The 25,768-nt window shown below is 35.2% G+C and overlaps 1 protein-coding gene across 1 annotated transcript in view; it reads right to left on the reverse strand.

The window, feature by feature from the left end:
- The window catches only part of NOL10 (nucleolar protein 10), a 57,490-nt gene that overhangs the window by 13,839 nt on the left and 17,883 nt on the right, over window positions 1-25,768 (reverse strand). Inside the window, exons 13-16 of the mRNA XM_062571159.1 lie at window positions 20,698-20,750; window positions 2,550-2,676; window positions 970-1,049; window positions 750-848 (exon numbers count right to left, since the gene is read on the reverse strand). Coding sequence (XP_062427143.1) covers window positions 750-848; window positions 970-1,049; window positions 2,550-2,676; window positions 20,698-20,750 — 359 coding nt within the window. The remainder of the gene's footprint in view (window positions 1-749; window positions 849-969; window positions 1,050-2,549; window positions 2,677-20,697; window positions 20,751-25,768) is intronic.

The raw sequence follows: 25,768 nt of genomic DNA on the forward strand, positions 1-25,768 counted from the left end.
AGCTCTTTCTTTTATTAGATTGTTACCTATTGGATTAAGAAAAAAGGAGAGTCCTCGTAACAGTGATCTTACTCAAGATAAACAAAAAATACACTTGGACATTTTAGTATGAGACTGAAAGCACATCGTACTAAGAAAAAAAAAATAGTTCCTATTCATTATTACAGCCATTACTGAAAGAGCTCCTTGGTTCATTTTTGACATTTCCAAGTGCTATAAGGTTTAGATAAAATTTACACAGAGCTTCTTCCATATTGTTCTTTCTTTGTAAGGCATTAGGTTTGGTACTTTATAAGGAAAAATAAATGCTTTCATACTGAACAACTTTAATTTAGAAAGCTACTGGGTAGAAACATAGAGCCCCACAGTATTTTTATATATATATTTATATATATATAGAGAGAGAGAGAGTGCGCGAGAGCGTGCATTAAAATAGAATACTCTGAAAGATATAAGTCATTTGGCTTAATGACAGAAGTAGAAACTCTAAGTTTCATCACTGGGCTATCTGCTCAACTCCCAAATGAGGTGAGAGATATTCCTTATTGTTTAGTATCACCTTTTCTCATTCACAGGATTCATCTGCATGGAAATTTTATGAATCTATTAAAAAAATTAACTTTATTTTGCATCTTTGATGATAAACAGAATCAAACCCCAGCAATTATATCTCTGAGACATACTGAAGAACATATTATGCTTTATGAATAGTTTTCTCCAGAGGCTCACTCATTGGAAATAGGATTTACCTTCAGTTGAACTCTCTGTGCACGTGTTTCTTCTATTTTCTGTCTTATTTTCTCTCTTCTGTACTCTTCGTAAGCAAATGGGTTGGCCATCATTTTTGCCTTTAATCAGACAGAAGAAGAAATACTGCTAACGCAAGAGACAGCCCTCTACTCGGAAAAAAAAATAGCACAACTATTTTATCATTAAGAGCAAAAATTTAAAAGAATTAGCCTTACTTACCTTATGATAAAGTCTTATGTCCATAAAAAAGCCATGCATATATGCTCTGAGTAATGACGATCCAATGAGATGAGCAAGGCCTGTTTAAAAAAAAAAAAAAAAAAAAAAAAGAGGATCTCAAAGAACTTCGATATATAAAGAATTCTTATTCCAAGCAAGTCACTTCACTTACTCTGTTCAAAACAGACAAGCACTGCCAGCACAACACATCAGTCTCTCCAATAGTCACATCTATTACTTAAAGACTAAGTAAAACCACAAAAAATCAGTTAGGTCAGCAAGAAATATGAACTATTTTAGAGCAATATAGTCCTTTTTTCTTTCATAATACTACTGTGCATCTTTTAAAGCTGTCCACATGCACTAAACTCTTAAGATAGTTTAAAAGGAAAAATCTGAGAAAATTTTTTTTGAAAGTCCATACACATTTGACTTTCGCTTTTTTTAGTGTGGTATAGAGATGTTTTTAATTAAAGAGTTTGGCCTTGGGTCACTATCTTTGAAGAATCAACATGCTGAAAGAAATACCACATCAGATCATAAAACTGTCACCCTAGGCCCTAACCTAAGTCAGAATGAAAATACTTAAATGCTCTCAGATTTTTGTTCCATGTATCGCCACAAAATTCCAAAACTAAGAGAAGCTTTTCCTAACAAAATCTCCTCTGCAGACCCCAGGTCTGTAGAAATTAAGAATCAACAAACTTTACTAAAAAAGTGAGATATCTCTGTACACCTCAGAAAGCAAAGTCCTTTCCCCAAAAGTTTTAACCGTCTCCAGGAGTCAGTCTTCTAGGTAATACCAAAATACCTTAATCCTTCCACTTTCAAATAAGGATCTGCAGGCTACATTCAGACCACTTACTTTAGAACAACGTTTAAGATGCAGGTGCTTTGGAGGACCTTCTCCTTGTATGGCCTCCTACCAGGACTAAGTCAATTGCCATAAAGTAGCATTTTATTCAGAGGTAAAGAAATTTAAAGTAGCTTGGAGTAAAGCATTGCAAAATCACAATATATAACAAGGACTAAATGGTCTGAGCGAAACATACTTCCTCTGCTAAATTATTTTCAGTACTCTAGTATCATACACATTAAAACTGTGTTTCTATTGGCCCTAGAATGATTTCTATTTTCTGAAGGGAAATATTACATTTAATGAAGATATCTTTTTGCAGGTTAATCTTTTTCTAATTTTGCTATGCATTCCAACATACTATTAGGGAACCTAAAAAATATTTTGAAAGCTAAATGAACTTTTTGTGTGCCTTCCACTGAGTGCATGAAAGCACACACAGATTCCTAGACATATTATATCAGCAAATATTAATCTTCTCCTTGGGATCAAAATCTGAGAAACACAAACACGTGCTGTTACACTGGGCATGAACTACAGAACATAAAGCCATCAGGCTGGTATATTAATAACCAAGAAGTTTGGCAGAAACTATCGCCAGCAGATTTCTAACAGTCCTCCATGTTGCTTATTCATGTGTCACATCTGAATTACAAGCCTACACACATAAATGATCTAAAACTGAATAAAGAAGCCAATCAAAGAGGAGATTCAAGTGTTTTACCTAAATTTTCAAGGTCTTTTCTGGTAACAAATTTGTAATCATCATAAACTGTGCTCTCTGGATTCTCTTCCAGCTCTTCAGTCAGGTTGTCCAAGAAGGAACACCACTTTGGGGCAGGTCCTAAAACCTGTAAATATGAAATAAAGTTACAAAGTTGTGTATCTTACACACAGAAAACTACGGCTAGGCTCTCAGTTACTGGGTGGTAATACAAACAAATCCCTCTGAAAACAAAGGTACCTTAAGAACAAGAGCAGTTAGAAAATGCAATTAAACCTATTGCTTGCATTACCAATAAAGTACTGTAAATTACATAACATTTGTTTTAATATAGATCATTTATTTGAGGCCAACAATATAGAGGTTTCATGTTGAACTGTTTCAAGTGGTCATAGTCTTATTAATTTATTAATGTTAACAAGAATGCAGAAACTATATAACATGTACCAGTTTTTCATGCTATTCAAGAAATCACTAAGCAATATTTCCTTACAAGACAATTAAAACATGATTGGGGTGGGGAGACGATCTTTTAAGTTTACCTGTACTCTGATTTTGGATAAAACTGTGCTTCTTTTAGAAAAAGAGTTTGTTTACTAACTAAACAAAACTTCTCTGAGAATCAAATTTGCCTGCTGAAGATTGTTAGAAATGAGATTAGAGAATCTTTAACTCATGTCTATTTCAATTAAAGTTCCCCTTCATTTCATCTTGCTGACACATTATGTGAAGATCTCTATCACTTCAATAAACCTTTTTCTTCCCTTTCACTTCTGTGATGTTATCTGTTCAAGATTTACAAAGTACACATTACTCATTAAAAATCAGGCCACTCCAAATACTCGATGTAATTCCCAGGTATGATTTTGTTTGGTATAAATCTTTAAATGGACAACTAAAGCAGAAGACTCAGAAATAAGGGAAAAGAGTTTATCTGCTTTTAAACTGAAGCTCCACACAGTGTTCTAAATATCCCTGTACTCAAAACCTGGCACTGAGAATAGAAGCTCTATGGCACATAATCTGTCATGAAACACTTAGAAGCTCAAGACTTGATAATTCAATATAATCTGTGGAGTAAACTAGAAGATCAGGTCATAGAAAATAAAGGAAAAATGAGGTAAGCAGAAAAAAACAGTGACAGAATACCAGGAAAAAATAGGTATGTCAACCATTATTCAGATTTCTCATATAATCTGACAAAAAGGAAAATCCTACATAGATGTTTGTGTAAACGTTATTACTTTCTTTCCCTCTCTCACAGCCTATTGAAACTGACTGCCTACCTATTTTAGGATACCTTTGGAGTTTTGCTGCACACATTAAAACAGAACATTAAGGCTACGGTGAAAGGAAGAAATTTTAAAATAAAAAAGGCAAACAAAACCAGATACAACAAGAAAAAAACTCAAGCAAGAAATTTTCTTCTCCTGGAAATGCATTTATTTACAGAACTAAAATGCCACTGCATTTTAATGGCAGTTTTGTGTTCCTCTCTCATCTACTGCCAACACATAGATGTCCCAGGAATAGTACCAACCATCAGAAAAGAGAGGCTCTGATATTCCTGTAGCTAGGTACAAATATCAGAGTTCGGAGGACTTGTCGACACCAGGCAATCAAGTACAAGCAGAGCCAGTGCCAGCTGAACCAGCGCCAGCTCAAATTGCTGTGTCCACAGAGGGCAATTTAGTATTTTATAAGGATACTAGCTTGAGGAGGTGTGTGCACGTGTGTGTGCGCAGGGGGGTATAGCTGTGTGCATACTTTATGATCCAGATTACTTTGTCTCAATACAAGATTTAGGTATGCACATTCTACCTCAGTTCACTGATTTCTATACAAAGGAAGCATGGCAGCACAGGTCAGAACAGAACTAGGCCCCACAGCTCACCTCAGAGTATCTACCGGGCAACACAGACATCCTGTTAGTGTGCTGTTCAGTCTTCACCAAAACAAACAAGCAAGCAAGCAGACAGGATAGTCCGTCCAGGAAGCTGGACAGACTGAGGATTTATTTATTTGTCAATTTAAATTGAGAACATACAATTCTACTATATCTAATGGAGAAAAATGCATTGGAATTCACAGGAAGAATAAGTTATAAACTAACTGTTCTCATTTTTACTAAATTAATGATAAATCAAATTAGTTTTTGTCACTTTTTAAAAAGTTACATAGGACTAGTGGGAAAATCATTATTCAGTGAGTACACCTTTAAACTTTGTTTCAAATATTTCTTTTATTAAAGAAGTCAGATACCATCAACAGTGATCAAAACATTTTTGCTATATTCATGATTATCCTATTTTCAATAGAATAATCATGTATTGAAATAATCACCACTAATTTCTGATTAAAGACTGTTCTTTGAAAATACTTCTGCCTACAAAAATACTTTTGCCTATAAATAGAACAGAAAACCCTAGCCTGTGGGCTGGATCCAGCTGACAGCAAGTTGGTAGGTTGTTTTATGTTCTCTCCTGTTAAATGACTGGAAATGATACCTATGACAAGATCAAAAGGCAGGTACGCCCCATCCTATTCCTAGCTGTCCAGCCATTAGATCACAAGACTCAGGGGCAGCCAGGTCACATGACACACACTCCTGGTCATGTGACACAGACCAGTCAAGGAGCAGGGTGCTCTTCTCCCTACAGGTGATACTACATAGATCCCTATGATCCAAACAGGCTCCCCACTGCAATCCTCCCATTTACAATGGATAATAGAGATGTCTTGCCATTGCCTTGGATGTATTATTACAGAATGATACAATTGTTGAGGTTGGCAAGGATCTCAGGAGATCATCCAGTCCAACCCCCTGCTCAGGCAGGGTCACCTACAGCAGGGTGCTCAAGCTTTTGATCGTTTCCCAAGACTGAGACTCCACAACCTCACTGAGTAACCTGTTCCAGCATTCAACTATTTTCACAGTAAAAATGTTTTTTCTTACTTTCAGATGGTATCTCCTATGTTTTAATTTGTGCCTGCTGCCTCTTGTCCTGTCACTAGGCTCACTGGGAAGTGTTATACCAGATGGTATAATACCAGACCAAAAGTACCAAGAAGTACTAGAAGTACTATAGTGTTATACCAAACATCACTGGTGTTATGCAAAGCACAAAAAGTAAAGATGCACCTTATATTACAAATATGATGCCACTGATGCCAAACCTTTATCAGTAGAGAGTGAAATGTCTTTTTTTTTTGACTGCAGACATAGAAAATACAAAATAATATGACGAGTAGTCTAATATGCAGCTGATCTGAGATGATCAGCTTCTCATATGGCCAAGGCCAAACTGCCATAGAAAAGGAAGAGGAAAACACAGATTTTTTTTTAAATACCTTAAAATAACTTCAAAATCCAGTTGTGTGTTCTGTTTTACAAGATATTTAAATTACTATTACCATAAATCCTACAAGGTACAATTCTGAAATACACTGTATTTATTATGATTTAAAGATCATGCATAATTCTTGAGGACTTCTGTAGAATATATCATATTGTCATCACTCTATATTTCCCCTGAAATTAATGGAATTTCAGGACAGACTAGGTATTATTTCCAAACCACAACAGATGTTCATTATCTTCAATCTGGAATACTAGACAGCACTTGTTCTTTTAAAAGCCATTCAACAATTTGACAGTCAGCTTCATAGTCATTTGAACCATAAAAGACTAGGTCTAATCTTAATAAATATTAAGCATGTGACTCTGGGAATAATTTCAAGAAGCTCAGGATGCTTAGCAGCTTAGCAGTCAGATATCAAGAGATTAAAATTAAACAACTTCGAATACATATAAAGATGCATATTGTTAAGTATTTATTTGAAGGTTTAAGTGATCAATTCTACACGAGCGAATTGAACAGTTCTGCTTTCTTCTGAGAACCAAAACAGGTTCCAAAATATATTTTTCGGAGCATTAAATTTTAAGCCCCTGGATGATTTCATATGAGACAATAACAACTGATAAGTTGTAAAAAGATGTCAAACATACCTTAAGACTCAAAACAACAGAAACCCCTCCCAACCTTTATTAGTCTATTTTGATAATTAAAAAAATGTAAAATGTTTACAGACAGCATAAATCAGATTAGAAATTAATTAAATAGAATTTGCAGTTTAAATTGCATGAATTGCTCTAGAAGAGAAGACTAACTTAATGAACGTGGACAACATGATTCAAAAAAAAATATTTAACAGCTTCCAGAGGCTTTATAAAGCAGAAGTATTAGTTTCCTGCTAATACTTCTTAATACTTAAACACAAGACAGCACTGTACAGTTTCACAGGAGTTAACACTGTAAGGCAATACTGTGCAATACCATAGTAACACAGCTGACAACAAGTAAAAAGGAAACTATGTTATACCATTGCTCTTGCACAATTATTTTAAAAGTAAAATTTCCTCTCACAAGTTTTCAAATTGCTTGTTGTGGCATTCTCTATGGATCTTAAGTTAGACTGTAAGGTAGCAAAAATGGATAATTTTAGTTAAAAAAAATATTACTGCCACTACATTTGTATAATACCGATTAAAACAAAAATAATGTATTTATAAGGACTTCAACAGAGCTCTGAATAGTGTCTCATGTACAATTACTAGTCAAGATGAGAGATTTTAATAACTGTAATACCAAGAAGGAACTGGCTAAAGAGAAAGTTTATGCTGAAAGAGAAATTACTGCACAGAAAGGAGGTTTCAAGTGACACTCAAGGACCATCATACTAAATATTTTCACTAACGATTGTCACATATAGTAGGATAATGCCAATGAAATTTGACGATGACAACCTGTCCAAAAAAAGAGAACAAAAAATAACAACAAAAAACAGTTGCCTTAAAAACTAAAATACTAGAAATTGAGCTCAATTTATATCCAACAATTATCAGTTGGAAAGAGAACAGAAATAACTGATACTATTAAATCACACAATAGTAAAATATAAGAGCACTGTTATGATATAGGAGTAATAAGCTGAAACACCTTGTACAACTCTAGGTAATAATAGTGAGGACATACAAATATAAACTGTAACACATACTGTGAAAGGCTATTAGAATGACTGTGAAACTGCTTGCACAAGAACAAACACAAGCAAAGTTATCACACTGACACTGTAAATTAGAAAAGTTAGCTAAGTATCAGAGGAATGTAAATCTAGAACAGTCTTATAATGAAGATTATGAGAAAAAAAATAATTTTAAGATGCGATCTGATACATTCACCAAAAAGATTATGCAGTCTGATTGCCTGTGATAAATTGGGACTGGACTCCATGATAAGAAGGCTCCGCCATTCTCCTGTTCCCATTAGGGAGGAAGGGAAAAAAAAAAAAAAAAGATATTCTTTTCTAGATTATACTTTGTTTAAACAAATTTTATATAAACATTTTTCATGCAAAGCTCCAGTGACATCACATACATATCTATCTGTAGAAGACAAAAATAAATTCTTTGTAGGAGACAAACAATAATGAACAAAATCATCATTTGGGGGTGGAGGGGGTTTAATTAAAATGGCACACTACAAGTCATTTTAAGCTTTTAACAGGAGACACTTTTTGGTAAAGGCAGTTCCATACCTATGCATACATACTCTCAGCTTCAATTATGCCACCTAAGGAGAGGATAAGGAGAAGCAACTGGGTGATCCCAAGTGTGGGCAGTGGTTGAAATACACAATTGTGTTTTCAACATAATTAGCCCCCTAATTGCATAGCCAAGTTTAATTAATGCAATTACATGAGTAATTAATTACTATTCATTTTAAGAGTACTATTTTTAATGTTTTGTTCTCTAATTTTAAGAATTAAAGAATTAATCTCAATATGAAATTATTTGAAAAGTTTCCATCAGATGCGTTTACATCAATGTAACTGGTAACTCTCTGAAAAATAGATGTGTTACTTCTAACTTGTTGACATGACAAACTGGCTCTCTGTTCTTGTTTCTAAGCTTCAAGTTCTTGACCAGAAACACAGAAGGAGCCTAATAGATCAGGCTATGTTACAAAAGAGCCTTGGGATCATGTTACCTTGTTATTTTTCCATATGCAGAATGTTTCCCTTAGTCACTAATGTACTCAGAACAATTTGCAAGTTTGAATGTTATTCCCCCATTCCTTTCAAATCTACTTTTTCCTAAACAATCTCCACAATCAACTTCAATTCTACCCTGTTAATCTCATGAGTAATCCCATTTAATTAAATGAGTTTTAGGAATAAAATCCATATGAATCTCCCATATAATTTCATTCTTCAATTTTATGCTTTCATTCACTCTACATTGTATCTTGCAGACTTGATGCCTTAACACTAACTGCAATCAAACAGATTACTGGAGTACAACTATGACCAAGACAGACTGACTTGTACATTCTTCTTTTTCAGTATACTACTGATAACAGCATTGCATTTAACACTCATAAATTTCACTTAAATATACAAACCAATTGGCATGTGTGCGCTGATTCTCTCACTAACTCCCTAAACAACTCCCTAATCAGCTCTAGCTCCAGTACATGCAGATGTTTTTGGCAGATTCACTAATCTCAGAAAGGTTGGTTTTCATTCATTTCACTAACGATTTGGCTATAGATTGCCAAATCAACAACTGGAGGTTATATTTCTTATAGAGCATGACAAATTTGAGGCTTGAAGAAACTCAGTTTTATATATTTTCAAGCCATATGTACGATGCCCTAAGAGGAAGAATACTGCTTTATTTAAAAGCAGTAGCTGGAATCACCAAATTCTCAAATTAGCATTTAAAGAATATGCCTCTTGAACATGGATCAGAGAATCTGTAGGAAACTTCATCCAGCAAGTGCAGGAAGGAGGTCTTGAAAAAACATGTGTCCAGTCTGAGCACAGGGAAAAGCTGTGCCTTAATTATTTCTGCCTTGGTAATAGTTGATTAAGATCTTTCCAGTATTTAAACAAACAAACAAAAAAGCCACACATGCTGCAGAAACTTGCAGGCATCTTCTTACATCTTTCTGCTCTGGTATTTATCAGATAGTAAGTACTTCTTTTTCTACTTCTAAACTTCTTGGCTTTATAGCTTTTCTATCTAACATAAATTATTCAGTTAACCAATCACACGTCTGCTCTCACTTACTACGAGTGTTTTCTTGGTGAAGTTGTCATCTTTTGAGGAAGATAACAGTTCTGCGGCTCACAGTCTTGGAAAAAAGCCCTCCAGGACAGAAATAACAAGTAATTTTTCAGGAAAGACAGAAGAGTTACTCCTTAAAACTGTAAATAAAATTAACAGAATAATTTGCTTCCTCAGTACAGAAGAAAAAAAATGGAGATTTCTCACAAGTCATCTCTAACTTCTCAGCAGTGACATTAAGAGTAAATGAGTCTGATGCTTTCATCAGTATCCCTGTGATGTTCTGGTACGCGGACAAACTTAAAAGCTAAACACAATTCACTATTTATAAGGGTCTTTCCACTTATTAAACTCCTTACTCATTTTAGTTCTTTAGACAACCAGAGTTGAGAGGATTTGAGGTCAGAAAAATAAAGAAACTTGAAGTGCAAGAACTCACTACTTTCAAGTCAGTTGATCAAATGAAGCTAAAAGAGGTAAGAGAATGACCTCTCAAAGCACATGTTACAAGCATGATGTATTTCAAGCACTTTCCCACAAATACTAGCTGGAAATGAATCAAAAGTTCCTCAAAGTCTTTCCTTATTCTAATGTAGCAATTTTTAAAACATTTCTGCTACAGCCACTTTTCCAAGTTACTTAAGAAAAAAAAATTGTAATGATCAGAGGGCTGGAGCATCTGCCCTATGAGGAACAGCTGCAAGAGCTGGGTCTCTTCAGCCTGGGGAAGAGAAGACTGAGGGGGGATCTTATCAATGTGTACAAGTACCTGAAGGGAGGGTGTCAGGGGGACAAGGACAAACTCTTCTCAGTTGTCCCATGTGACAGGACAAGAGGCAATGGGCAGAAATTGAAGCACAGGAAGTTCACCTGACCGCGAGGGGGAATTTCTTCCCTGTGAGAGTGATGGAGCACTGGCACAGGTTGCCCAGAGAGGTTGTGGATTCTCCTTGTCTGGAGCTCTTCAAGGCCCGCCTGGATGCAACCCTGTCTACCATGCTCTAGATAACCCTGTTTGAGCAGGGGGAGTTGGACTAGATGATTTCCAGAGGTCCCTTCCAACCTTACTGATTCTACGAACGTAACAAGTTGAACTGAAACTATCACATTTAATATGTAAAGAAATCTTAACTTTTTGTCAAGATTTGACTCTGAAAGTATTCAGATGTATTTACCTGTGAACAGCTGCTGATTATCCATGATAAGAAAAATGCAGATCAGGTATGATGAGCTGGTCTTATTGACAAGTTCCATTTTACTTTTGCCATCCACACCTCCCATTCTCTACCACATCTAACTATGTTCTCTTACCAATTGCTTTGCAAAGGTTCCAGTATTCACAAGAACTTTCACTAAGCCAAGTTACCTCAATGAACAATCATAAACACCCCTATCTGTTTTGGCAACTGAATCAGCACACCAGAGGGTCCAACAAACTCCAAGACTATCACAGGGAATGGGGTAGGCTGGCTCTGCCAGAAGCAGGAATGGGTGGAGAATAAAGGAATAGGGCCATCACCTTCAGCAGAAGGACCAGCTGAGTAGTACTGTCACACCGAATCCTGACACTCTCAATTAAACTGCACAGCAGATAAGAATGTTATACTAATAGAGGCAAGAAAGTGACTTTAAAAATAATTAAAGTTATATGTGAATTATCAGATTTAAAATACTTTAGTATTATGTAAATTAGTTTTTATACCCCTCCCCACAAGAATTCTTCCTGAGTTTCACTATTTTAAAGAACGTTTCAGTCTATGAATTCCCAGTTTCTCAGATTTCTCTGCTAAAAAAAAGATATTTTTAAAGAGTGCAGTATTTAGTACTAGTGCCAAATTTGCAATAAAATGATTACTGTGAAGAATGCCCTCCACATCATAGAATCATAGAATCAGTAATGTTCGAAGGGACCTCTGGAGATCATCTAGTCCAACCTCCCCGCTCAGCAGGGTCACCTAGAGCATGGTAGACAGGGTTGCATCCAGGCGGACCTTGAAGATCTCCAGACAAGGAGATCTCTCTGTGGATCTCTCCACAACCTCTCTGGGCAACCTGTTCCAGTGCTCCGTCACTCTCACAGTGAAGAAACTCCCCCTCACATTCAGGTGGAACTTCCTGTGCTTCAATTTCTGCCCATTGCCTCTTGAACTCTTGCATTGCCTCTTGATCCTATATGAACTCCAATAAAAACAAATTATCACAATATTCTTTAAAAGGTAAATCCATCACAATTCTCTCCCATCCATTTAGAATTGTGATGACAGGGGAGATAGAAAAAGTCTTGACAGGGGGGAGACTTTATAATTGCCTTGACCTTTCTCACAAAAGGGAAGAGATTCTACACAGGGGATATCTTGTGCCATTTTAATGCAAAGTAGCCTTATGAGAACAGAAAACATCAATCTAATAATTTCAGGGATTGTAACAACATTTTCATGACCTCCAATACCTTAAAGGGCATTTGTGTGTAACCACTGTATTTGGTTTCTGTATAAGGGCATGTAAGGATGAAGGCGGCCAACTTTTTCATCTCTCCCTTCCCTCAATCTATTCATTTTATTTTTGAGTTCTGGTTTCAATATGTGTCTTGCTCTTCCAACGAAGGTAGCAGCCCCTGTAAGTGGTAAATCCTATTACTGCTCAGAACGAAATGGCCAATATTCATATGAAGTTTAAGAAATTTTTCTTCAACAGCACTATTTTAAAACTTTAGCAGGCAGAACACAGTGGAAGTCCTGGCAAAAAATAAAAAACACCAACGTCTCCAACCTTGAACTACCCTCACAAAGTCAGGAATTTGTAACTTAAAATACAGTAACATTTGTTGCAATACTAAGGACAAGGGCAAAAAAAAATGGACACAGCCTCCAATACTGAAACAGATGAGAAGAATATGTGCACTGAGAGGGACATCAGTTTTAGCATGAGTGCCTCTGACTGCCACCTATATTAACAAGGGAAACCAAGAATAAGACAAAAAAGGAAAATCCCAACAATTCATCTTATCCATTTCTCTGATGGTACAGGAAACTTTCCGACTGTTGCATTGTGTGCTGACTTGCCTTTTGCACTTTCAAGTGACCGGGAACAACAGGGTTCTCACAACACAAACCAGATTCCAAGTGATTTTATACTATGAAGATCATTAAGTTCAAGAAAACAAAATTCACTGCAGTGGAGTTCAAAGCATGACTTGTGTTTTAGAGAAATTTGAGGGATGCTACAGATATAAAAGTACCAAAAATGCCAAACCCAATTGTTCCTGCTATTTTGTGCAACAGATAAAACTCTACTGGAAATCTAAGAACATGTGAGCTTCTAATAACTCACTACCATGGGAGTTCAACTGCTTTTTGCAAACCTTCGAGGATGACTGGTCTGGGAAGCTTTACAACTACTGTGAGATAACACACAGAGGCAGCACACTTTTGGGAATGTCCAACACCTCTAGACAATGAAGATATCTTCAACATAAACCAATCAACTCTTTTCAGAGCACAGTTTTGCTAAAAGAAATTTTATATATAGAAGGAAATAGTCATTACTCACAACACATCTAGCTCACTAATGAGTACAACACAGGAAGATGACAACACAGATAAGTCACAAGAGTCACCTGCTGCTACTTTCTGAAACATAATGAAATCAAAATCTGACTGAAACTACCTCACAAAGAAAATTCTCACATGCTTAGTCTTTTCTAATTAAAAAGGTTAAAAAATTCTTATTACAAGCTGACAGACCATCTACAGATAACTATAAAGAAGCATGTACGGAAGTAACTGTCAGCATGGTGCTATCATCCTTTAAAAAACTGAGAGCAGTTTTGTATAGCATATTATTATTCACAAAAGCAATAAGCAGGATTCATACACTTTCAATAGTTTATACATGATATTGAACTACTACATAATCAGCAAAAAAAAAAATATAAAAAAAGTTTTACAGGAAGATTAGAAATTGTTTCCTGGTTATCACACATTGGTGCTTTCTTTCTGTGTATGTACGAGAAGTGGCAGAGTTTCTCTGAACCAGTGTATGGGAAATGGAGGATATCCTTTGCTGGGAATAAACCAAATGTGTTATATTTCAGTTTGAAAGTGTTTAGGTTAAAACTAGGAAGTTCACATTTCTGTTTGTCAAGATAAACAACCTTTTTCCTACACTTAATACTATAAGATAGGCAATGTATCATTCACCTGACATCCATTTTATACTGTTTGCACAAATTCATGCGTAAATGATTAACATGTTCTGGAGGGAAAACAGTTTTAAAATGAATGAAAAACTCAGAATTAGCTTAAAAGCCAAAGATGAACTCAGTTTTTTTTTTAACTAATGGAAATATTTTTCTTTTAGCATGTCTGTCTTTGGAAGAACAATTATAATATGCTACTTTAACATTTCTGCTTTCTAGCCATAGTTCTCAAAATAAGCAACAGTAATCTGTTGCTTTTACCAGTTACCATTCTGTGTCATAACTACAGTATTTTTACTACAATAAAAATACAGTATTTTTTACTACAAATTTTTCCTAAGGAATAAAACATTTTTCTACACTATATATTATTTCAAGATAGAAAATTTTCTCTTCAAAACATTCAGTTTCATGGTGACTTTCCATCTTACCTAAGACTAGCTAAGAAAGCTGAAGGAGTTGAATATTGAAGGATTTGAACAACTATCTTCAAAAAAAAAACTCAGCTTTATCACATGATCTTCAAGACAACAGTTGAGGTAGCACTAATTCCAGAATGACCTAGTATCATCAATCAGAAGATATAAAAACATTCTGAAAGAAATCAAAATATCACAGAATAACATCAATTTGTTCTATTATTGTCAAAATGCCAGTGACAAATACACCAAGAACTGCATTGTTTGCTTTATAGCTTTTACCGTGCAGAACCCCCAAAATAGACGAGAAAATCTTGTTGCAAACCCAAACTGCACCTATAAAGCATCTGAATGATAGATGAACATTCACAACATTAAGTGCATGAAGTACAAAATGTGAAGTGGTGTTTTGTCAAAATTTATCTCCACCATATACAGACTCAAGAGAGAAAAAAAGACAATGAGTAGATTCTAAAATGAAAGAATGACAGAGAAACTCTTAGATTGATAAAACTATTCTGAAATGCTATGCTCACAGAGGTAAGTGTTCAGAATGCCACAAAGTGGCGGGGGGAAAAAAATCTTTAAGTGATAAAATGACAGGATGTAGAATGTATATGATAGACAGAATGATTATTACAACACCTTTTACAGAACTAATGATAGCAGTCAATTACCAGATTGACAAAAGGAAAAAAAAAAAAAAAAAGGAAAAAAAAAACCACTCTTTCAGATAAATGCTTTTTCTATCTGTAAAAGCTACACTGTTCAAGTCAGTAACAATTAGATTTAGAAGCAGCTAACCTGGAAGCCTACAATCCACCCAAAACATATTCATCCTTAATTTACAGTCCAGAACTGTTCGAAACTGGTATCAAAAAAATAAATAAAGGGGATGAACTAAAGTATTAAAAAATTGCCTTCACTCGCATCTACTTCAGTACAAGTTCCCTCTATAAATTTATTTCATCAAATATCCAATGCATTAAATGAAAACATACAAGCTAGCAGAATTTGGTGTCTTAATCTTCGATGATGTTTTTTCAGATAACTAAAAAAAGTGGTGCCAATTTTTCCTTAAGAATAAGTACTTTTGAGGAATATGCAAAAAGGGCAATGATACAAAGTAATTAGATTAGTAGAAGACTTCAAAAAAAAAAAAAAAAAGAGGGGAGAGAGATCACTTGAGATGGCATATATTAATGGAAATAAGCATCAGGAATGGTTGGTTTGAAAAACGGTTGGTTGAAAAGGCACCCAATTTAAAGAAGACAAAGTTCATAAATATTTCTAGCAATAAAGGAATCCGCATATCTGAAGTAGGTATTGTATTAGAAACCAGACCTATTATAGAGATATTCTTGGAGAAACTGAATTACTGAGTGGGCAAGAAATATTTGCCCTTGAAACATTTCCAACTCCAACAACTCTGAACTAGGTAGGAGAGTTCTAGGATATCAAATGATTTTTCAAAACCACCTGAAAAGAAGCCAGAGATGCTCCGGGATTTATTTTTTCTTAAAGAACTTAATATCTTCTCTACACTACAAGCACATTGCTTCTAGCCCCAATGGGGAGCTTTCTGCCAGGACTGCAGGAAAGTAAAAAAAAAAAAATCCAGAAACAGAATATTGCACTTAATTATTATTACATTCTTAATTGCTCTCTTCTTTTAACAGCCTAATGAATAGAGCAAGTTTCAGTTTCAGTATGTAGCCCAAAGTTTTAAGTACCATAAAGGAGACAACTGGCTGGAAATGTCTATGTTAAGATCAGACATGTTCATGTAACCAGTAGTAAACACTCAGGATAAATGATGTCTGTTCTCCTTGCTTTCCCCTCAAAGCATCCAGGAGATAATTTAGGAATTTATTCTGTACAATTTGAAAGGAGAACATCGTATGTCATGGAAGCTGACAGTCTAGACTAAACCTAAGAGAATGTGGCTTATTTTATACCTCAGTCCAATGGACCACCATGTGTCAGTGGAGCTCCTTCCTCTCTTCATCTCTTTGGCCATGGCTCAAACTTACATTTCTGAGTCAGTAGTCTGAAAAGTATCCCAAGGCACACATAACTTTCATTTCAACCTTCCTGAGGCAAACATCAAAATGATGTACCCACAAGCCAGCTGGCAAGCAGCAGGTTCCAAATGTTTGCATAAACTGCAAGTTAACTATTAAACTACTGGCAAACAGCCCAATTTCAGTCAGAGGTGCTTGCCCTTATTAAAGCCCAACAAAATAAAACAAACCCAAAGTCTCTAAACTAAGCCACTCAAGATGTTACCTATATAAAGCAGACACTATCTTAACGGTCAGATTCAGCTTGACTTTTATGTATTCCTTGCACTGTGTACCTGCATAAGGACTCTTAAAACCATTTAAAACCAAATCTGCCTATCCTTTCTAGGAAACCAAAAATCACCTCCCTTTTCCGTGTACTAACAGCTCTGCACACAAAAGGCACAACTGTTTCAAATTTTCTTTTAAAAGAAAGAAAAGTATAGTTCTTGAAGACATCCCTAGTCTTAAATGTCATACATAACTCGCAGAAAATTTTGCAATAAAAGCCGAAGCATGCCATTTCATTTACTGACAGTATTATGATATCCATTGTCAAACTTTTTTATAATCTCAAAGTTCAAGAGCCAGTAATTTGAGTTTTGCAAAGAAAACCTAGCTTTGGCATTAAAAATAGAGAGAATGGGCATATCTACATAGATGATTCAGTCAGACAGGAGCTCAGTCAGCCTGTACTCCAAGCTGGCTGGACACAAGCCGGTTCTAGTTCAGAACCATACAGCTGTTAGCATAGTGCTGTGCCCACACTAATAAAACCTCCTGAGAGACAGTGTATATTAGGCTGGGCACAGTCCTACACTGTCTGGCCAACTTGAATCAAGCACAGAAGATTCTGGGTCTGTCTGCACATATCCATATAATTAAATACCCCTGCTCAGTAAGACTTTACTTCTGTGTATCTCTTATTTTGTTATTTTTTTCAGTCTGTTAACAAGAAAGGCTAGAGCATAGCAGCCTACATTAGATATCTGGAATATCTTCCTTGACCATAACCACGACAGTTTCTTGTAGTTGTTCCAATTAAGACTTTTAAAAAATTGGAATAATTACTAGCACTACAGGGCAATAAAGGACTGGGACAGCTGAATGGATTCTATTTGGCTAAGATATACAAAACTGCTTGCAAAAGCTCTGAAACAAGACTGTCCACTATATTAGTAGCATTTCCCTCAGGCATTTATTCTGTTGTGGAATTCAAGGATAACAACTTAATTCTTGTCAACATCTCAAAAACAGTGGGTATGTCTTAAGTAGTATTAATGTCTATCTCAAAATAAACAAACAAACAGAAAATCAAATTATTTATTGGAAAAATCGGAATCCTAATTCTTAAAAAGCCAGAAAATTTGCCTATGAAAAGGGTTCATACAGTATGGCAAATGCCAAATTGCTAAGTTTTCAAAGTTCCAAAGACCCAGACAACTAAACTCATCTTAGTCTGTGCAAGGAAATTACTCTTGTGTTCCAAGGATAGCAAGAAAACATGTCTCAATATTTACTGACACACAAACTAAAGGATAGGTGTGAATCTCTGAACTCAAATAAAGGGTCCTAAAGATCAAGACATTGATCTTTCCATTATGACATTAACAACATTGAGTTTTTCATAAAAACAAACACCATGGAATAGTTTAAGGCTGAAATAATGTCTCTATTTTCTTCATTTAGGAAAGAGATTAAAATAAAACCAAAACAGTCAATAAAAACAGATTTAGTCAGCTACATGCTCGATTTTTAGGAAATACAATAAGAAACCCTTCAATTATGCAGTATCAACTGGACCAGCCCTTTCATTCTCGTCTGTGAAAAGGCAGACAAGGGAAAATGGCAAGTTACTACACCATGAAACTTTCATATCTATTTTAAAGTAATTTCTTCTCACTCCCTTCAACTGTTCTATTGGCTAAAACGAGTACTCCATGTTTTTATATCACATGCAAATATCATTTTTAAATGAACTACAGATTGCTGAAAAATCAAGCCATATTTAAGATACGTTCAGGATCCTCAAACTCAAAGTCACTGAGACGAACTGGAGAAGTTTAGCTCATTTCAAATAGCAAATTTAGTCTGGGCAGTAGCTTTCAAATTGCATATTTGATTTGATCAAATCAAAGCAAATCAAGTTCTCCTACCCAACAGTCTCCCCAAACCAAATTCTCATTTGTAGTTCACATTGCTAAAAAAGAAATAAGTGGGGGTCCATCTGTAAGTCCATGTGCCACTGTGGACACAAAAAGCATAAAAAGCTATGATTCAAACAACTGCAAGTGGACTCAGTTATCCATGTAACTAAAATATTTGATACCAAGATCAGAGAAAGGTGACAGAGGAGGGTAGTTTAAGGAAAGACAGACTTGTGTTGATTTTCAATGGAATGACCTGTGCTCTGCATGAATACTAGCTACTATTAAATAATACCTAGATTCACAGCTAATATCTATAAAGTATGGACTGAAATCTACTACAAAAGTGTTTATTATTAGCTAAAAATTACATATCTGGCTTCAGAAACCTGAATTCAGTATTCACAGAGGATTCAATGATGGTGAGATTTTTAAGAGAGTAAGTTAACTTTGAAGTTCACGTTAACTTTGAAGACATGCAAGAATACTCAAAACAATACTGGCTAGAGCAAGTTCTAACAAACATTGATTACTGGCGACAAGCAATTTTTTGACTAATTTGCAATGCTGAATATGCAACTCTAATGTACTATAGCTATAAAATTCATATATCATGCACATCTACATGCACAAGAAAATCTCTGCGCACACAAACTATTTTCAGAGCGAAGCTGGACCCTACTCTTAGTGACGGCAGGAATGCTTTTTCTCCTCTGAATTATTTAAATTCAGTAACTAGTCTATTCAAATTTTAAATATTGTACAGACTTTCAAAGTATAAAAGCCTGTCTTCTCCAACAAGTAATTAAAAAGACAGCCAAAAAGACCTCAGAGAGCTACTCTTTAAACCTCACAAAGGACAAAGTAAATAGAAACAAGGTGTTCAATTTCTAACTATAGACAATATTTGTCCCTAAATGCAAAAACATTTGTTCTTCCTATTTTCTCCTCCTTTGGTAACCCAAGCAGGTAACTGCACTAGTTACCATAATAAGATTTAAGGTGGTTAGAAATGGCATACAAAGTCAATTTACCTCCAGATAGCAAGTTTACATACATGACACACACACAAAAAAACTTAAGACTTGCACATTTTTAAAATTCAAAAATCTAGCAATACATGTGAATACAATTTAGACTATAAAACTGTTTACAGGGGGACATAGTTTTGTGTAGACATGTATATACTACATGTATATAGTGTACACTACACAGAGAAAAATGTGAACTGCTGTATCTATGTGTCTTAAGTGAAGCCAAAACTATACAGGAAAAAAAAATACAAAAAAGAAACAAAACAAAAATTATTTATCTGAATTAAGATTTCTTAGCTGCCAATTTAAAATTTATTTTGAAAAACATTTTAACTATGATTTAAAATCTGTCCAGAAAGTGAAAAAAAAAAACTTAAGGAAAAGCGTACATATTTTCAGTTCAGTCTACTATTTTGCATGCAACATTCTCATACACATCTAAGAATTTATACTTTCCAGGCCAAAAATCCTAGTGAACACCCTGTGTAGTCAAAAACCATAGGTGTATTTTTCTGTGCAATTCCCTATATGAACATCAGAAGAGTGGCTGCTATTGTCTCCTTAAAATCAAGCCTCAGAGATGAATGTGTAGTTAAGCTTTCCAAGTGAGTGTTTTCTCAAGTGAAAGGTTTTCATTCAAGTAGGATATTGAGCAGAAAGCACTGCTAAGAACTAATCTTGAAGCCACACAATAACATTTCTCTGTCAGAAGAGAAAAAAATATTAACTGCCATGGCTACTGCAGTATACGTTACATACTAAAGACACTAACAAAATTGTTCACAACAAAGCAAAGCTATCTTGACAACAAACTATATGGTCTCTATTTAAATCATTCTTTTTTGATCAACTGATCAAAAAGCAGCAATTTTCTTCTGTCAAAGCTCCACATGCATTTCCTACTGCCACTATTCAGTTTTGAAACTGGTAACAAAAGGTAGGATTAAAGACTGTTTTCAATAATATATTATATGAATAAATTATGGATAGCTTTATCTTCTTTATCACGAGAAGTCAGAGAATGTAAATGTGGATTTGCAGAAATCATTTTCCAACACGAAAACTTTAAAAGCACCAAACTATTGACAGTTTAAAAGAGCAATATCTTTGCTTATCAGTATTTTGAAGAATCCAAAGTTAATCTGTATTACTTACTGGCATATAATAGATATTCATTTTAGGAGCTTCATTGGCAGTCATTAGCATTCCTAAAAAGAGATTTCCACATTAAAAATATTGGTCAAAAGAGGATAACTTTATTTTTTTTTTTTTTAATACATATATGAGGCATTTAATTCAGATGAAGTAGATTCATACATTCATTCCAAATCCATTTTATAGACAAGCTGGGCTTACAGTATCTTTCCAGGAAAACGGGGGGGGGGAGAAGGAGAAGATTTACTGCTGCCAAAAAATAATTATTAGAATGGAAATATGAGTATTTGTATGAAAAAAAACCTCCATATGTTGAGGGTGCAAGGGTGAAATTACATTACCTGTAACTCATACAATATCTATTCAGGATCTGCAATAGAATAGCTAATGGGGCCATGGAATAGCTAATAAGTTGCTACCTCATACACTAAGAAAGGAAAGATGTGACATCAATACAAATAATGACGCTTAATTTGCTACATATTTATGCCTTTTGTCCTCTAACTTAACAGCTGGCCATCACTACTTCAAGAAACACTAAGTTCTGACACCTGCAGACTGCCAGTTTTTATGACAAATTTAAATAGTTCATTACATATTACTCCTTAGAACAAATCCAGTTAGTATTGCACTTAAAACTCTGGCCATAAATTGGTATTAATAATACAAGGGTTTTTTGGTTTTGTTTTGGTTTGTTTTCAAATATAAACATATATTCTAAACAAAGTTATCAATTATAGCATGGCTTACAGCTTTCTATATTTTTTTAATTGGGAAATCAAGGATAACAAAATGAGAGACAGGATATTGTGGCTTCAAATGTAGTAATACCAGTGTTATTAACAATCTAGGGCAAACATAAAACTTGAAATACTTATTCTTACAGAAATGCTATGAGTAATGATTGCAAATACTTTGAATATAAAAAAACTACTGTAGAAACACTGAATTCACAGAAAACTGGAACTGTCATAGGTTAAGTTCAAAACGAGGAATACTCTTTCTACATAAGAACATAGTAAGGACATTTGGCATATACTTTATGTTTTTTCTTAATTTTGACTTTCCTATGTAGCTGAACATCATGTATTACAAGAAGATGGAGCATGAAAAAGAAGAGGAAAAAGAGCAATCAAGTTAGATAACTTTCTGATCTAGAAGTACTGTAATACATGCTACTGAGACTATGAATAATGGGGTCAATTACCACACACCCAGAGGGTAGAAATATAATTTACACCCAACTAGAGGAACGCAATTAACTTGGGTGGGGTAATCCTTCCTACCTAATCCTTTTATTAAAAATATACAATGCAGCTGGACTCTCAATGTTGGTAAAAAGGGGACTTGGTTTCCTGGCAAAGCAAGAAATTTGTGAAAGCTTAGTCAGCAAACTAAGGCTAAAAATCAAATCTGGAAAGGTTTGCAGGCAGTTTAAGAAAAAGAAAAAAATTACAGAATATATTTCATGAATTAAGAGCTTTCTTAATGTATCAGCATGCTCATTTCTACCACCAGAGAAAAGCATTTCTCCATCATTTACTGAATAAAAATCACGAGAGACAAAATGATAGAAATGAATTCTGCAGGTGCTTCAAAGATGACAACAAAGAAAAGCCTTATCTTTGAGAGTCTTCCACCTATTATTAAAGAGAAAACAGTCTACTTGATCACTTGCAAATTCTTCAGAGGGAAATAAATGAGAAAACTTTTTTTTCCAGAGAAGAAATTTTAATAGGATCATCTGAGGAAAATAGTATAAAATATGCTATTATCGATTTAAGGGGATTAAAAAAAATACAAGTATGAGTAGTATTAAATGAGAGAAGCAGTTTTAGAGAAAGCAAAAGGTTTTGCTTTTCCTTTTAAATAGTTTTAAAATAACTGAAACAAATGAGGCATAGATTTTTATCCACTGCTGCTAAAATGCTGTTAGGTTTCATTTATATTCTACAACTTAACTGAAGCTGAGTTAAGGCTACTCAATAACGGCAAATCTTTTCTCCCCCTAACCCTGTTCTGTACACGTGTGATTAAGAAAAGAGACCCATAATTACTTTAAGAGATGTAATAAACCTTGTCATCATGTAGTTTGGTTACTGACGCACAAGGGTTTGCTTCCCATGCAAGGTAGTAGTAATGAAGCTGGTTGGTGAAACCATTTATTAAAAAGAGAAACACATATCTATTCAACTTATTCAAGAGTAAGTTTTCTGCATTAAACAGACCCACAATTTACCATAAATATTTCACAATATTTTGTTTCAATGTAGTTTCTGTTTTCATTCTGTTATTGTTTAATAATTCTGACAATGCAGCATTAAAGTATTTCATTACAGCACATGCAAAAGACGTTTTGTTGTATAAAAGGGCTGCAATTCAGAGTAGCAGCTATCTTTTGTGATTTTAAAATAAAATCAGAATGTTACAACTCTTATCATAAAATTATAAAATGTAATATATCTACGTGTGTGAAACAACAATTTTCTCAAACAAAAGCGTTCTAAACATAAATTCAAGGCCTTCTTGTTCATGACACTTTTGAAGTTTTCTTCAAGTTTGAAATAAAACACGTGTTTCTCATCAAAACTCTAAACTTTGACCCACGTCAGTGAAATAAAACATCCAAGTATCTTTTCCTATGCAACGATGAACAGCAAAAGCTATGTTTAAGTGAATATAAGAACATAAGCAAAAGGACTTTGCAAGCAGTAGTTTTGCATAAAGCATTAAGAGTACAGCCTAGGCAAGGATCTCTCAGGACTTGCTGTTTCACGATAGCTTCACAAACATCGAGGGATGCTCGGAGACCAAAGACAGCACATTTGTAGCCATACTGGTGATTAAATGATTTTGTTTTTCCTGATTCCCACAACCAGAAGTTGATATTACAGAAACTATTTCCAGATTTTCAGGAATTTAATTATTCATATTTGCAATGAGGATAAGGTAGTGCTAGGCATCTTACATTTTGCAGCAACAGTATTTATGAAAAACATGCAGTGCACCACTTTTACCCTTGTCCCTTAATTTTCCCTTTGTCTCTATAGGGCTGTAAAATAGAGACCAGTTTCATCCCACAACAGCTCTTGCCAAATGCCATATTTTAATCTGCCTTCTACAGATACAGTCCAAGAAGAAAGAAGAATTTACACAGAAGAACAAGGAGTCATAGAACATAGGACTCGAATACACAGTCTACGTTACTGGGTTCAGACACTTAAAAATGCAATGTCCAATAAGCAGCATCAGGGAGACATCTACATTTAATTCTTCACACTAAAAGACTCCTGCAGAGTCTCATGACAATAAAGCCTATGTCTGCAAAAGCACTTATGGTATGCCTACATACCACAGAGATTGTAGAACATCCTTAGTTGTGGAACATCCAAACTTATAGTTAGCTAAACTCGACTGGGTATGACTTGAACCCAGTCAGATTTGAAGTTGGATCTAACTTCAAAGTTGGCCTCACTTTGAGCAGGAACATAGGACCTCCACTGTTCACTTCCGGAGTATATTATTCTAAGATAATTGTCAAGCTTGACAATTGTCATTGACAAACAACTTAGCTGCTTTTCACTCCTTCTCATGGTCCATTATTGTCAATACTGCAGGGATGTTAGAAGAGAAGACTGCGGGGAGGATCTTCTCAACGTGTATAAGTACCTGAAGGGAGGGTGTCAAGGGGACAGGGACAAACTCTTTTCAGTTGTCCCGTGTGACAGGACAAGAGGCAATGGGCAGAAACTGAACTACAGGAAGTTCTGCCTGAACGTGAGGGGGAATTTCTTCCCTGTGAGAGTGACGGAGCACTGGAACAGGTTGCCCAGAGAGGTTGTGGAGTCTCCTTGTCTGGAGATCTTCAAGGCCTGCCAGGATGCAACCCTGTCTACCATGCTCTAGATGACCCTGCTGAGCAGGAAGATTGGACTAGATGACCTCCAGAGGTCCCTCCCAACCTTACCGATTCTATGATTCTAAGCATAATTCACTCTAATGACCTCCCCCTGTAGGCACTGTGGAAGAAACAAGACCAGATTTGGTGACCTCCATATTACACGGTGCACACTTACCACAGCTATTCTCAAATACCCACAAATTAACTTGTAAATATAACCAGAACATGCAATATGTACCCTAAGCATCATGCCATAGGGTCTCTCTTCTGGCAGGCTTTGACTTATTACTCACATTATTTACGGCACTCTGAACCGGGAAAAAAAACAAGTACATGGGACACTAATAAAATGGTATTGATGTCTTTTTGAAAGCTAAGCTAACCTGGCCCAATTGCTAAGTAGTGAAACACCATTTTGTTTCAGAGAGATTAGCCCTGAGCAACATGGAAATCAGTTCATATTTTTATCAGTAAGATCCTGCAGACCATTAGAGTTTTGCTACAGCATGAACTCAGAAATGCCCACCATGTCAGTAGTGCTGAGTGTTTAAATACTCATCTTGCAGGAAATAAAGGACACATTCTTAACCAAACTTGGCAGAAAAGACAGGATAAGTTTTAACTTGTCAGAAATCTCAAACTCACTTATCTACAATCTTGATTTTCAGCTGCTAGTATAAACTAAAGTCCAAGTCACTGTCTTCATTGCTACTTCTATCTAAAATAAAGGTAAGAGCAGAGTTTGCAACATAGGTATTCTCTGGATAAAGGATTTTGTCACGTGCCATTCTAGAGGACTTTAGTTTCATTTTTCAGTACTGCTTTATAAACACCAATTAGCTGTTCAATTAGCAATTCAAACCAAGTGGGGAAAATTAAAGCCAGTTACAATCTCACATAGAACCAAAGCACACATGCACATATATATGTCATTTTTAAAACATTTTTCCTCAGATAAGATCCAGAAACCTTGGTTAAAATGATTCTCTGTCTCGACTTTTAAATGTAACCTTTTGGTTACATTTGGAGACACAGCAAATTTGAGCAAAGTCACAATAAATGCATGCCAATCTGTGCATTCAAAAATCAAAAATTTAACATCTTGGAAATCTTAGAAAAACTTAAGAAATCTAAAATTTTAAACAGACTACTCAATTGTAAGTTGGGTAC

The sequence above is a fragment of the Rhea pennata genome, chromosome 3 (assembly GCF_028389875.1).
Source record: "Rhea pennata isolate bPtePen1 chromosome 3, bPtePen1.pri, whole genome shotgun sequence".
NCBI classification, from domain to species: Eukaryota; Metazoa; Chordata; class Aves; order Rheiformes; family Rheidae; genus Rhea; species Rhea pennata.